The sequence below is a fragment of the Anguilla rostrata genome, chromosome 13 (genome assembly GCF_018555375.3).
Source record: "Anguilla rostrata isolate EN2019 chromosome 13, ASM1855537v3, whole genome shotgun sequence".
In the NCBI taxonomy this organism is placed as follows: Eukaryota; Metazoa; Chordata; class Actinopteri; order Anguilliformes; family Anguillidae; genus Anguilla; species Anguilla rostrata.
Window position 1 is genome coordinate 31589721 of NC_057945.1, and position 14428 is coordinate 31604148.

General features: G+C 44.1%; 1 protein-coding gene and 1 long non-coding RNA gene across 2 annotated transcripts; one reads left to right on the plus strand and one right to left on the minus strand.

Moving 5' to 3' along the window:
* Nucleotides 1-413: 413 nt before the first annotated feature.
* On the plus strand, nucleotides 414-3235 carry LOC135237649 (uncharacterized). Its single transcript, XR_010324885.1, has 2 exons — nucleotides 414-672; nucleotides 2812-3235. It is a non-coding gene; the product is annotated as an uncharacterized LOC135237649 (long non-coding RNA).
* On the minus strand, nucleotides 2579-11427 carry ca6 (carbonic anhydrase VI). Its single transcript, XM_064304971.1, has 9 exons — nucleotides 11223-11427; nucleotides 10254-10436; nucleotides 8726-8874; nucleotides 7218-7313; nucleotides 6722-6788; nucleotides 6196-6353; nucleotides 5473-5599; nucleotides 4831-4914; nucleotides 2579-4332 (listed from the first exon to the last, which is right to left on the minus strand). The coding sequence occupies exons 1-9, from the start codon at nucleotides 11308-11310 to the stop codon at nucleotides 3716-3718; spliced, it is 1569 nt and encodes a 522-aa protein (XP_064161041.1). The 5' UTR covers nucleotides 11311-11427; the 3' UTR covers nucleotides 2579-3715.
* Nucleotides 11428-14428: the final 3001 nt, after the last annotated feature.

Here is a 14428-nt window from a genome sequence, read left to right on the forward strand (position 1 = left end):
GACCTGAATTCCACCCATAAAGTAGACGGTGGTTAAACACCTATGCTTTCTGTCAGTCATGCATGGGAAGAGAGCTTTGCATGATGACAGGAAGTATTGCCCTGTCACGGATACCATAAAAAGTTTTGTGAAGATGTTTAATACCTTAACATTTACGCTCACCTTGTGACACCAGTTTACGCATATGGAAGAACGATATATGGAATTATATGGGAATTACATGTATTTAATATATGTACTTATATTTTATGTTTATTACACATAAATTTTATATCATATATTTACATACATTGAAATAAAATAACGTTATGAGGCACAAGTGCATTTTATACGTATATATAAATATATGTTCAATATGTATATATTTTAGAAGTTCAAAATTCAACCTTCAGTTGCAATCATGAGCATGCACATGTGGCTTAAAAGTGACTAGGTTACCAAGTTTTTTTTAACTGTTGTATGTTTGGGATTGTAGCAGTCGGTCCGCCGGAGAGGTGGATTGGTCTCGGCTGCGCTGGCTGGTGGAGAAAGCACACGCACCTGGGTTGCGTTAGCTAATCAGGGAGCTAACACCGAGAGCGCAGTTATGATTTTCGGTTCGTTTTATTTGGAGCTCTGAAAAGAAAGGAACCCTCAGCTGGGATGCTGGAGGAGCTGGACCTGGCTGGGAAGGTGGGTCAGCTACAGAACAGGGAACTGCAAAGTTGTGCTGCTTTGTTTTACTTTCTTTTGTCTTTGTTAATTTAGCTTGTTGTTTTCGTTTATTGTTTTCGCCCGGAACCCGTGAGGGGGAAGGGTGAAGTGGGTCGTTTGAATTCATGTTTGTGTGGATGTTCTTTCTCCATGCGACAGACAGCGGTTTTGCACGGTACAACCACATCTCCCTCTCCGGGATGTCAAGCTTGGCGTGTGACAGGGATGTTGGCAAAACGATTTATTTTAACGATTTATGTTCACTTATCACGAAGGGAAGGAAATTCCGGTTTTACATTATTTTGAATGCTGAAATGCCAGATCTTTTCTCAAAATATTGACGGTAACTCAGATCTGACGGTTGTGATTTCTGCTTCAAGTCTCAAATACAATCTGAGAAATAGTGTACTATTAAGTATGGGAAATTCAATAATTGAAATTCTACAACTGACCCCAATTCTCCTTTCTGTTATGGTTACTTATAATTTTATGGCTTCTGTCCACTAGGAAAAAATTGCCACATGTGGTTTTGGGATTAAGGAAGCCTGGAAGGCGGTGGGGGACATTGGTTTTAAAATCGTCAGCAGTTGCTGGAGCCAGTCACTAAAGCTTCCAAATCCAAACATTGCTCACCTGCATATTCAGCAGGAGGGACTGAGCAAGGTCTTTCATAAGATCAAAGAGAAGGATGAAACCAAAAGAAAAGTGCAGAAATACAGAAAGGAAAGGAGATGAAGGGGAGGATATAGAAAAGAAGCCGAGAAACAGAAACCATCTGAAAAAAAAACACGAAAGAGAGAGTGAGAAACAAAGGAACAAGTGAGGAGGCAAAGGCAGAGGCCCAACCGACTTTGGCAGAAAGGCCTTTCTCCCCAGGGGGACAGAGGAAGTGAAGAATCCGTCTGAGCTGAAAGGTGAACTGGAGGAGGAGCCCCGCCCCTCGGCACCGTCTGCTCCTCTGCGTCTGGCTGCTTCTCCCTCGCCGGGAACAGAAGAGGACAGAGAGCCGCCGCTGATCCTTCAGGAACAGCCGAAGGACGGGGTCAGAGGGGCATGGGGTGGGGCCCGGGCGTACCTTCCGTCTCACCCAAATCCTCAGCCCCAGACAGCCGGCGGTGTCTGTCACATCCGCGAGCGCGGGCCGGCGCGTGTGAGGCCTACCGAGCGCCGAGACGCAGCTGTCATCGTTCAGCGTGCGTCCCGCCTGTCAGGACCTGCAGAGAGCACAGGCGAGCACAGTCTCCGCCTCAGCTGTGTGGGGGCTCTGTGCCATACGCAGTTCAGCCGAGCTCCTTAAATCCGCTCACAGCGCACTGACATTGCTGCAGTGTTCAGCGTGTTTAAAATGATCACCTCCAACGCTTAATATTGACTGCGTTTATTGTATTATATTAGGTCAAAATGAAGATAGTATGATCAAAAGGGAATAATATTTTAACATTTTATATTATCCCCTTTTGATTAATATTATATATTATTCTTAATATTAGGTGCATCAAACTGAAACTGCTGTATTCTTTTAGGTAAAAGAGATGATAAAGATGACAGCCTTCATTTAATTTTACATAACATTTAAAATCGACGAATATGAAATCTACATATACACATGGTTCTGTTGTGCTCCATTCAGATCAGTGATGCTGTGATCTAAAACAAGAGAAGCTTGGCTCTATTGAATATGACTCAGAAAAAGGAACACGTAGAAAAGTAATTTGGAGGTGTTATGCCGTGCAAACTACAGTCAGAAATGGAGAGGGCAGAATAAAAGGCTAGAACCTAAGTAAAAAGAAATGTGTTAAATAAATGAATGATTAGGGTCAGCAAATAGGCACGCACGTGCACACAGACAAAAACACGGAAAAAAAACACCACACCATTTTTCTACTGTATTTTACAATTCTTAGATTTTATTTTGCTTCCAGCGGTACATGCAGAACTTCACTTCACATCCACCATGCTCTATATAAATCCTACATTTTTAGTTGCTCTGGATAGGAGTGCCTGCTAAGCAAACTTTATGTAAATGTATTATTCAATCTATTACTTGCGTCATTGTTTTTGGTCATGGGAGGGCTCTAAATCCCCCCCCCCCAATTTGTGTTCTGTCTTGCCCAATAGGAGCACAGTTGACCCACAGCACAGCTTTGTTCTCCCTTTCATCTGCCAGACGACTCTAGTGCACATCCTGCCAGTGATGCGAGAACAACAGCAACATATCACTGCAGATGAGCCAGTGCAGGCAAGATGAGAGGCCCGCATCTACCAGAGCAACAGGGATGAACCCAATACGACTAGCGCAACTCGAGAGCTGCAGCTGGAACTCCAAGGCACTCAACCACGTGTATTCAATGTGTATTTCAACAATGACTGGGAAGGAAGTGAAGAGGAGGCCGGTAAAATGCCTGTTAGTTAATCTAACTGAGCTCGACAGAGCCTAAGTTAAAGGAATGTATCATACTGCTTTAAAAAAGAAACAATAAATGATCTTGGTGTGTATAAAAAACGCTATATGATGCTAAATAAACATGTAGGTACATGCTGATTGTTTGACTTCCCTTCATTTCACACGTTTGCCTTTGGTATTTCTCCATGGTTACATTTCTCCAGGCAAACCAAATCAAAGTAGTAAAACACACATTCCGTCATCGATGTTCCCATTGTTTCGCTTACCTCCTGTATATCTACTGAACTTGTCGAGATACTGTTGCAATTTGTGAATGGTGATGTGCACATTCAGAATTTTTTGAAAATGGTAGCGAAAGCTAGGATGATTTTGCATTTGATTTAGGCAATCAAAACATGATATGACACAGCTGAGCCATACTTTTAACTGTTAATAGCATAAGCCTATATGTGATAGAATATAAAGGACTCACACAAGCCCATCCATTCATTCATATGTGAATATCAGCGAATGGATGTTATTTTTGCTTCTTTATGTGGCATTTTATATATTTGCCTCAGCATTTGCCCAAATAAAAACACAGCAGGACTTCCCGCCTGGTGGGGGGGGGCGCCACATTTAGGGGCACCTGTAGTTTGTCTTGAGCTCCACCCCGCCGTACAGGCGGAGCGGGGTGACCCCCCAGCTGAGGACGTTCCCCTTGGGGCTGTCGACCCCGCAGGCCATCTGCTCCCGGATCTCAGCCGAGTTCAGCACGCGGTCCCACACGTTGACGTCCGTCAGGTGGCCCACCAGCGGGTCGGACTCGGAGACGCCCAGCAGGCCGTCCCTGTTCTTGCCCAGGATGAGGGTGCCCCGGGGCTGCAGGTCGTATTTGGGGCGCAGGTTCCTCACCGCGGCCGACGCCCCGTTGACCGTCAGCTCCACCCGCCCGGAGTGGGAGGCCCAGGTCACGCAGTAGTGGCCCCAGTCCCGGGTGACGGCGCCGCCGGCGAAGTTGACGTACTGGTTGCCGATCCACAGGCCCGCCTCGTAGCCCGTGGTGATGGCGAGCTCGTTTTCGCGGTCGGGGCCGGAGTAGGACAGGACGGTGTGCACGGTCTCGGGGTTGGCGCGCACGTGCATGCAGACCGTGAAGGAGAGCAGGTCCATGGGGCGCATGGGGGTGACCTCAGCGTAGCTCCCAGGGTACCCCTCTGGGAAGTACAGCACCAGCGGGTAGAGAACTCGCAGCCCTGAGCGGAGGAGAGAAAGAGAAGATTCACTTTAAACGACTCTGATCTCTGCCGTGACGTCACAGACAGGCCTGCCTTAGCTAAGGGGCTCTCAGAAGCGTTCGGGATTAGTTCCGCACTACAGCATTACATTTGCCATTTGAAAGGAATTACACATATTTTGCTGAAGGGGAAAAAAAAAAAAACAATGAAATTGGTGGAACTTCCCTTTAATTAAAGATGGAAGATGAAAACTTCCCCGATAGATTGCTGCCCTCAAATCACCACTGAGCCCACAAACCCAAAGGACTTACCACTTCTGGGCAGTTTGGTCTCAGCTCTCCCTGTTAGGGACAAGACAAGACAAGACAACCTGAACACAGTGCTTGGTTTGAACATTTGGGCCATTTCTACTCCTTAATTTTCAATTTTCAACAAGTGCAAATATGCTATTGATTTTGGGTTATTTTATTTAAATTTTTTTTTTCTTCTTTCCCATAAACATAAAAAATGACTTACCGGAGGTAATGCGCTTGTCCACGTTTGTAATTATATCCTCTATCTTCGTAAGCCTAGCTTCAATTTCCTCCTGTCGACAGAACGCTGCAGAAAAGAAAGGGAAGGGAGAGCGTTCAGTGAAAAGCCAAGGCAAAGCAGCTCCTGAACACCAGCGGGCTAAGCAGCTCCTGAACACCAGCGGTTTAAGCAGCTCCTGAACACCAGCGGGCCAAGCAGCTCCTGAACACCAGCGGGCTAAGCAGCCCCTTGAACACCAGCGGGCTAAGCAGCTCCTGAACACCAGCGGGCTAAGCAGCTCCTGAACACCAGCGGGCTAAGCAGCCCCTTGAACACCAGCGGGCTAAGCAGCTCCTGAACACCAGCGGGCTAAGCAGCTCCTTGAACACCAGCGGGCTAAGCAGCCCCTTGAACACCAGCGGGCTAAGCAGCCCCTTGAACACCAGCGGGCTAAGCAGCTCCTGAACACCAGCGGGCTAAGCAGCTCCTGAACACCAGCGGGCTAAGCAGCTCCTGAACACCAGCGGGCTAAGCAGCTCCTGAACACCAGCGGGCTAAGCAGCTCCTGAACACCAGCGGGCTAAGCAGCTCCTGAACAGCAGCGGGCTAAGCAGCTCCTGAACACCAGCGGGCTAACACACTCACAGCCCTGACTGAGGCGGGGCAGGAAAGAGGACTCGACCACCCGGGTGTTCAGTGGCTGGGCGATGCGGTAGTCATTCCACAGGGTCTTGTTCTCATGGTCCATCAAGGTGCTCTCCAGCTTTCTGATCTGGCAAGGAAACGATAAAGCAGCAGGCAAAAATTAGACCCCGCACGCACACACGCACGCACGCACGCACGCACGCGCGCGCGCACACACACACACACACACAGATGCAGGCACATATTTAAACACTGACTCTCACACACACACACACAGTTTCTACATCTTAATGTATCTTAAGTACAGAACATGTGGAATTTGGTATGCTATATGATGTTTTGTAATATATGTTCTATTTTCTTTCCACTCATCTAATATAAATATCTTGAGCTTTAAGAGACTAAACTAATGATTCCACTTGTTATAATAAACAGCAACAGTACTTTTGCACATGAACATGTGTATGTTGAGTAGGTATTTGCATTTTCAAAAGCAATATAAAGTACAGCCTGTGTCTGTGTACCAAGTAGCTAGTTGGTTTTTGACAGAAAAGTCCTAAATAACTAAAGTCATCCACGCTTGACAAGAGGAAGGCCTATGCATTGAATGGATAACAGATCACATTTCATCTTGAGTTTGCATAGAAATGAACTGCTGGGCTTTCAAAGGAGGAGTGCACAGAATGCTGTGTGTTGTATATTTTCAAAGAGAGGGGAACGCACCTGGTTGTGGGACAAAGTGATGGGGGTGTCGAACACAGTCCACAGGATGCTCTCGTAGCAAGGGGGGGTGGTCAGGGACCCCTGATACCTGAAGAAGTGAGACAGGTTCTCTGGCAGCATGGAGCGCACGTCCACTGAGGTGATGGTCATGGACTGCCCTGAAACGCCAGGAAAACAGGAATATAGAGGAGCCAACAGGCTAAAGCATGCCTTCAGATCCCCCCTACAGGGTTGCGGTTTTTGGGGTCTATGCATTTTAACCCCCTCAATATTCAAACCAAAGACACACCCTTGGGTACCAGTGTAGCATGATGGTTAGGGAACTGGGGCTTGCAACTGTAAGGTTGTAGATTCCATTACCATTGACCAAGATAGTTAATCTGTACAGCTTCTGTAAGCTGTATAAATATACTGTATATACAAAATGTACGCTGTGTAAGTCACAAAGAGAGTTTTCTAATAGCATAACAAAGGGGGGTGGGGTTTGGCTGGTTTGTGGCAACTTGGCTGATGTGTGAAGCATCACCTGCGTACTTGACCTTGGCCAGGTTGGCGATGAAATCACTGTAGTACGTGTTCTCGAAGTGCCCATCCTAGAGAACAAAAAAAAAAAAACATCCCAGACAGAATATTCAACCCAACAGGAAGATATTCAACATGTTCTCATACAAAAGATTTAGCAGCAGATTTACCACTCCGATAGAATGTTTAGAATGTTTAGAGTGATAGAATGCTTTTTGATGTGGAGAATATCCTCTCTAACACCTTCCTTGCCAGTCTCTCAGAATGAAAGATGCATCGCTGACATTAAAACAGTAGCCAAATAAATAAGGTACAGACATATGATTTACATTTCTCCCTGTGCAGAGAGCGTGCGAGTATTTTCCACAGATTCCACGGACATTGTGGTATATGGCGATAGCCGGTCACGTGAGCCCTTGTTTTACCAGCTTTTATTCCCCCAGTTTAGAAGGGCAAACTGATTGTGCTCGTGGGCATGGCCGCAGCCTCCGAGACCTCACCTCGTAGATGAACGCCAGCACCGCCAGGCCGTCTGGTTTATCCCTGGCCTCTGTGAAGCTGCTGTACTTGTCAGAATTGTAATGGACAACGTGCATCTGCAACAAGGACGGAGTGTAGCACAGTGGGTAAGGAACTGGGCTTGTAACCAAAAGGTCGCAGGTTCGATTCCCGGGTAGGGAACACTGCCGTTGTACCCTTGAGCAAGGTACTTAACCGAAATTGCTTCAGTATATATCCAGCTGCATAAATGGATACAATGTAAAAATGCTATGTAAAAAGTTGTGTAAGTCTGCTAAATGCCTGTAATGTAATGTAATGTAACAAAGAAGGCAAACAGAAACAAACGGTGAGTTGAAGACATCTGCGTTCACGCTTGCCCAGGACGTCCAAGCCGTCTCAGCATGGACTAAGGATTAAGGCTTCCAGGGGCGTCACTCCTTGTCCTGGAGTTGGAGTTGAATGGCAATTTCGAGGAATTTCAAACTAATAGCCTGACTTTGCCCAGGACCTCAGCACAGAGAAAGATAATTCTGGCTTGTGACAGGAGAAGCGTGGTCCCCTGTCCTGTAAATATGCTCTAATCGAATGGCAAAGATAGAAAATATCAAATTTAATGGCTGATCATTCTGTTTGCACCCTTGGGAAAAGCACTGTTTTCCTGCATGCAATGTATTAATGTTGCAATTAAAAACTAGCGGCTTTGAGGTAAGCAATGTTTTTATTTTACCGCATGCATTTTACTACATGCAGTGTCTGTTCCAGAATTATAATAAACATTTGTGGCCCAGTAGCTTCAGGTAGGGCCGCTGCATCTGTAAATCCTACAGCATGCAGATTGCTTTTGAGATTGAATTAGTCCCTTTATTGCTCAACACAACCCTGCCACCACCTTAACATTTTACTAGTGGCATATAAAATTTTGTACATTTTATGCTGCAGGCATATTTACTTAATAGCACACATTTTATTGTCCTGTTAAATACATCCCCGCCATTCAATTACTATCAGTCTGGGATGGAATATAGTGTCTGTGTGAGAAAACAGAATGCTCTTCCTAGTGCTTCCAGTTTCTCTGCTTTAGAAAGAGGAAGTTTCAGCATCTCATCAGTGAGCAGACATGGGCTCGTTCTCAGTGCTTGTGCTTGAAGAGGAAACCACTGGGTACATGAATCCTGGACACGGCGTTCCAGAGCCTGAGTAAAATATTATTTTTAAAGAGGCCTGTTATTAATTTTCATTGCTGACATGGCAGATTTATTGCTTCTGTCATACATTTCACACTTCAGGGAGCCTTGGGAGCAAAGACTAGGAGTAGACGAGAGATCAGCAGAGCGAAATAATAATAATAATAAAAAGAATAAAACTGGTGAAGTGCGTTTCCATCAAGTTTACGGTAATCAGTCCATTCCTCTGGTTATCAACAGCGCACTGTAGCAGCACACTGCATTGCTGACATTTGCATACATTTTCTGTAACTAAAATAAAAACAAAAAGGTTTTCAGCGCACCTCTGCCATGTAGCGGATGCCGTCCAGGGTATGCTCGGATCCGCTGGCCTCCAGGTCCCATCCTCCCCAGTGCAAATGCATCTGAACGGCCGTGTAGCGTTGAGGGAAGCCCTTGGTTATCACCATGGTGGGAGGAAGGTCAATTTGAACTGTCCAGGGCAAGGAAGAGCGATGGGACAAAACAAAAAAATGTTGTTCCACTGACTTGAGACCCGAGCAGGGAGAAACAACGACTCTCCCAGAATAGCAATTTTTCTTTCTCCCTGCAACTCTCCACGAAAAAAATCCACGCATATGCATCATGGCGAAACAAAGTGGTAACTTCTTAAATGTTAGTAAGCCTACAGAGTAGTGTTCATCTAAAACGCTTCCAACATAACTTTGATTCACCGTGTGCTGTACCTGCATATCCACACTAGAGGGCAGCAGGTATCAAATAAACTCACTCCACGTGCATTATCTCTGCGTTGGATACTGTGAAATCCCACATAAACGACCTACCGGATTATCTAATTTGTTATATAAACAAGACTGACAGCCTTGCGAAGTCAAGTGGCAAATTGTAAGCGATTGTAGTACATTAACAGTACATCCATACTTGCGCTCTTGGTGCGAGCTAGAACTACTGAATTAGCCTGTCATGTCTAGATTTGCGCTGATTAGTCAGGTCAACATTTGTTGGCTCAGATGAGTCTCATCGCTAGCCATACCACCCGCACTTCTTGGCTGAGAGGGTTCGAAAACCGTCTTTACGGCTGTCTCCAGGAACACTGACAGAAACTAGTTAACTACTGGCTATAAAATGAAAGCAGCATTATTTTGATCCAGCACTCAATAATTTGCTTTACTTTTTATTCTGCTTACGATTGCACCATTAAGCATGTAACTTTAAGATAAAATTAGCCAGTTAAGAACACCCCTAATTTGACACACCTGATTCTAGGGCTGCATGCTTTTTTTTCATTTTAAACAAGCAGACACACCAGATTCTACTAATCAACCTAGAGTCTTTGCTAAGGACCTTAGTAGAACTGTGTGTGTGGCTGCTTGGTTGAAACAAAAACTTGTACTCACACTGGCTGTTTCTGGATAAGATTGAGGAGCCCTGTTTAAGAGGCTTTGTAATTTTTCTGAAAATAATTCATTTTTGTTTATTCACGTTTTGAAATTGTGTCGGCTGCCATATATTTTGTGCTGCGTCAACATAGGCAACATATCTGGAAAGCTATTTCCCTGTTTTCCTGTAAAGTGTGTCTGTGTGAAACAATGCAGTGTTTAGAACCTTCATGTGTCCCCCGGTCTAATTGATGTTGATTATGTGGGAGTTTACTGATTCTACACCGTAAAATGCCCAGTGTTAATTCAACTTTAAGGGACCGTAGGTACACGGGTAGCTTACTCCTTGGACAGCGCGGCCAAAACGGACCATCTGAGAGCTGTTATAAAGGTAGCCTATTAGCAGAAGGTCAGGCATATTGAATTATGCTAGTCTACTTGTTGGGGCAAAAAAATGTCCATCCGGTGATACCTGAGTGTCCATTGTTGGTCATGCGGAAATTTCCGTTCTCTATCTTGTCGTAGCCGGTGAGCTCCAGCGCTGGCATATAGGGGTTGTGTCGGACTTTTCTCCGCTGGATGTCGATGGGGGACTGTCGTGCCCCACCGCACTCGGGGTACTTTTCTGCCCAGTGCATCTGATCCAAGGCACCTTCTGCGCGCCCCCAGAGAAGATAAGAGACAAGAAAACTGAACATTTTGCTGTGCAAATTCTTCGCTAATAATAATAATAATAATAATAATAATCATACTAAATAATAATCATAGTTACAGTCATAATAATAACTATAATTATAATAGTCTTATTATTATTGTTATTATTAGTAGTAGTAGTAGTAGTAGTAATTGGAGTAGTATTTCTGTTTTGTTTTAGACCAATATAGCCCTTGGGAGTCCTGTCAATGATAACAGTTTATGTACAGCTGTAATGGCAAAAGCATCAACTTCATCAACACATATCTGTAAAAAACAAAAAAAAAAGCACCAAATAATAACATGGTTATTGTAGTTTTGATATCTTTCCTCTAATTATAATTTACATTTTACATGCAATACTCACACACACCAACATGTATCACTGCAAGAATGCAAGCCTACTGTAGGTAAAACATAAAATGTCCCTTGTTTAATCAGCTTTGAAGAAATACATTTTATTTCTTATGCACGCATATAAAAACTGAACATTTTACAGGGTCAAACTGCCCAAAACAGTATATAAGTGATTAAAAAGCAGAGACCTCTTTTTAAAAACAATGTGCAAAGCTAGTGCAAGCTTCAGTCTTTCACTGAATACTGCTTAATGGTACCTTTATACAACTGCTGCATTATTTTAACAGTCCAAAGTAACAGACAAAACCACTTTTACAGAAGCTCAGATGTGTAAGATGCATACAGAGAGAATGATTTCAGGTTGGGTACAGGCATAGGAAGATATTTTTACCTTTATAAGTCCAGTGAATTCCTTCATCTCCTCCAAAGGTGAAGCCCAGGCGGAGAATGTATATTAGCAGGAGAGTGAAGTGCTCCATGGTGGACGGCGTCCCTAACCAGGTGCTGCTGAGTTCCGTCGGAGTGTGTGAAGTGGTGCTGCTCTGTCGCCCCCGCGACAAAATATCGCCCTAAAATATGAGCCCTCCCACGGTAGACGGCTCTTGGGCTTGTCAGTCATCCGCTGCTTAGGCGGTGACTTTCACAAACAGCTGAACCAATAGCAGTTTCCTGCTGCTTTAGTAAATGGGTTTGCACACAAAATCCCGTGCTTTCAATTTCTGCAACACATCGTGTACAGAAGCAGCCACGGGTGACATCTGTGCATCGTAAAAACTTCACAGTTCTCTTGTGTTTGTTCAGTTAAATGCAAAGGAATTGGGACGGTGACACTTTTTGTTGTTTCCCCTCTGTACTCCGGCACATTGCATTTGAAATAAAACAATGAATGATTGTCTACTAAAATTGCAGACTCTCAGTTTTAATTTGAGGGTATTTACATCCATAGAGAGTGATCTGCGTTGGAATTACAGCCCTTTTCATGCATAGTCCCCCATAACTGTATTTATACTTTTTGAAAGTTATCTTGAGTACTGTGTTTTCAACACTTTAAATACTGTTTTCGTGCATTCTTTTTAGTTTCACTAAAGAAAACCTGCTCTTTTACTAGACAGAGCATACATAGCTAGGACCGGAACATGGAAGAGAGAGTTAAATATTTAAAATATATTTAACTAGGAGGGTCAACTGAAAACCAATCTCTAGTGTAGTGTAACCGAGGGAATGAAGATGGGTAGGGAATGCGTGGGACTCCCATCAGCTGTTAGAGGGATGATTACCTGGGCCGATGTAAGGGCCATGTTTGAAGAATTCACCAGGGTACCACTATTGTTTTGATTAATGCCACCTGCCTGTGATGAACAACTTCTTATACAAAACAGAGCATTATAGAAAGCTTATACAAAGAGGAAATGATTCATCACTGAACTAGAAATTGTCCCATGACACGGGGGGTGGGGTGGGTGTTGGGTGAAGTTGGGGGGCTGTGGTGTAGTTAGGCCATGTATCTTATGATTCTTTAAGGCTCACGTAAGTGCAAATAAACACAATAGACTTTACAAGTGGTCAGGCCTAGCTCACCACTAGCTTCTCTTTTGTGAAGATCTGAAGTTGCAACAATTTCAGAGCATTATGGAGTCAGTGATGCTGCTTAGTCACAGTAAAGTGTTCAGAGAAAAGAAATACCAAACAAAAAATGTCCAATGATGTCGTGAATCTTCATAAAAAGTTTTTTTTTATTGTCTAATTACAACACTTTAATGTCGGCATGGTTTTGTAAAGCAAATATTTCACAATCGTATGTTTAAAGCAATAAAATAGCTGCAAGTACAAAAAATCCTGTTTCTGAAAGGTTTCTTAGTATATTGCATTGATAGGGGTTTATAAAAACTGATTCTTATTTTCCATTATGCCAACTCCACCTGATACCTATGGAATTGGCACCTACTGTCCTCTCCGAACCTTCCCCTCACTACCCATCTTCCGCCGTGGCCTGAAGACTCATCTCTTCAGACTACACCTAGACTAACCACGCTGTATTTCACTCTTTTATCAAAAAAAAAAAAAACCCTTTTCCTGTCACTTGTTACATGTTGCCCCATCCCAACACCTCTTGGTAATTTATATTTGTCCTAATACTGTAGCTTATTCTTCTGCCTAGTTGGCTTTGCAGATGTTAGGCCAGAATAGTGTTCACTGTTCTCGGCTAGAAATAGCTGTACAAAATAAGTTTGTAATTGTACCTTACTGAACCCGTGTTTAGCAGTTGTCTACGACCATGAAATGCACTTTTTTGTACGTCGCTTTGGATAAAAGCGTCTGCCAAATGAATGTAATGTAATATAAAAAGCACAACCAGGTTATAAACAATTGCAAGCTGTTTCCCACTTCAGCCCGCAGTGTTTTCGTGGTTGGTGCTAGTTCAGCAAACTTTGGGTGAGATTGTGCGGGTTTTCACAGTGGATACTGTGGTCTGTATGCATGGTGTTATATAGAGAATTTATGAGTATGGCAGGAGTAACCCTCATTTTCCTTCTCTCATGAGACTGAGTACAGGGTCTGCTCGTGTGATTGACAGTGCGGTGAAAGGAGAGGATGGTGGGTAAGGGACAGATGTGGTCAAAGATGAGTACAGCACCAGTGGGTGATTTCCATAGAAGGCAAAACAGGAAATATGGTGAAACAGGAAGTAGATTACAAAACAGAATGCTCACGAGAGGAGCTGTCCAGCATGCGATGACCCCAGCTGACTGAAAGTCCCCATCCTATAGGGTGGTAGTGTAGTATAATGGGTAAGGAGTTAGTCTTGTAACCAAAAGGTCAAAGGTTCGATTCCCCAGTAGGTTGTTGTACTCTTCTGCAAGATACCTAACCTGCATTGTTTCAGTACATATCCAGCTGTGTAATTGGATACAATGTAAACAAAAGTTGTGTAAGTTGCTCTGGATAAGATCTGCTAAATGCCTGTAATGTAATGGAAATCTGAGAAGTGCCAGAGGTTCTAGAAGGTTCTCTGGCCTTTAAGCAGAAAAGGCCTAAGAATTTGTTTTGCACTGCCTGTGTGTGTGTGTGGGTTAGAGAGAGAGATAGAGAGAGAGAGAGAGCATCGTGCACTACTGAGAGTTGTATCACTAAAAGTTGCTTCACTTACTGAAATACTGGTGAGGTAACAGAGGAAGGGGAGTTTCAGGCAGTGGGAGAGCAGTGCACAGCCAGCGGCCTGTTTGGGTGTTTTCATGTTCTGTGAAAAATAACACATTTGTGAGAGGGTGGCAACAGTTCACGTTTCTGCTGAATGTTTTGCATTGTGTGTTTTGAATGGGGGTTTTGCTCCAGTGGAAAGGTTAGCAAGCCCTACCTAGAGTGGTCTGATGGTGTGCAATGAAAGACCCTTGCGCTCTGTAGCTTCTCCAGCCACAACCACTGAAAACCGACGTAGTCTAAATCAGAGGTGGACAACAAGGGCCATATCTGTTCCTGGTTTTCATGCCATCTTCTGGCTTTAATTACTTAATAAAGCCCAAACGTTTACGCCGTCTGACATTTTAGCTACGTTTCCGGATAAAACCGTACGAATGACAGCCGAAGACTGTTGTTGTG

Bases quoted from the DNA above. Each gene is read 5' to 3' on its own strand.
- ca6 (XM_064304971.1), bottom strand. From the start codon at position 11,310: ATGGAGCACTTCACTCTCCTGCTAATATACATTCTCCGCCTGGGCTTC. The intron at 7,314-8,725 runs GTGCGCTGAAAA...TCCTTGTTGCAG, and splicing joins GCATCCGCTACATGGCAGAG to ATGCACGTTGTCCATTACAA. The intron at 5,600-6,195 runs GTGCGTTCCCCT...TTTCCTTGCCAG, and splicing joins TCACTTTGTCCCACAACCAG to ATCAGAAAGCTGGAGAGCAC.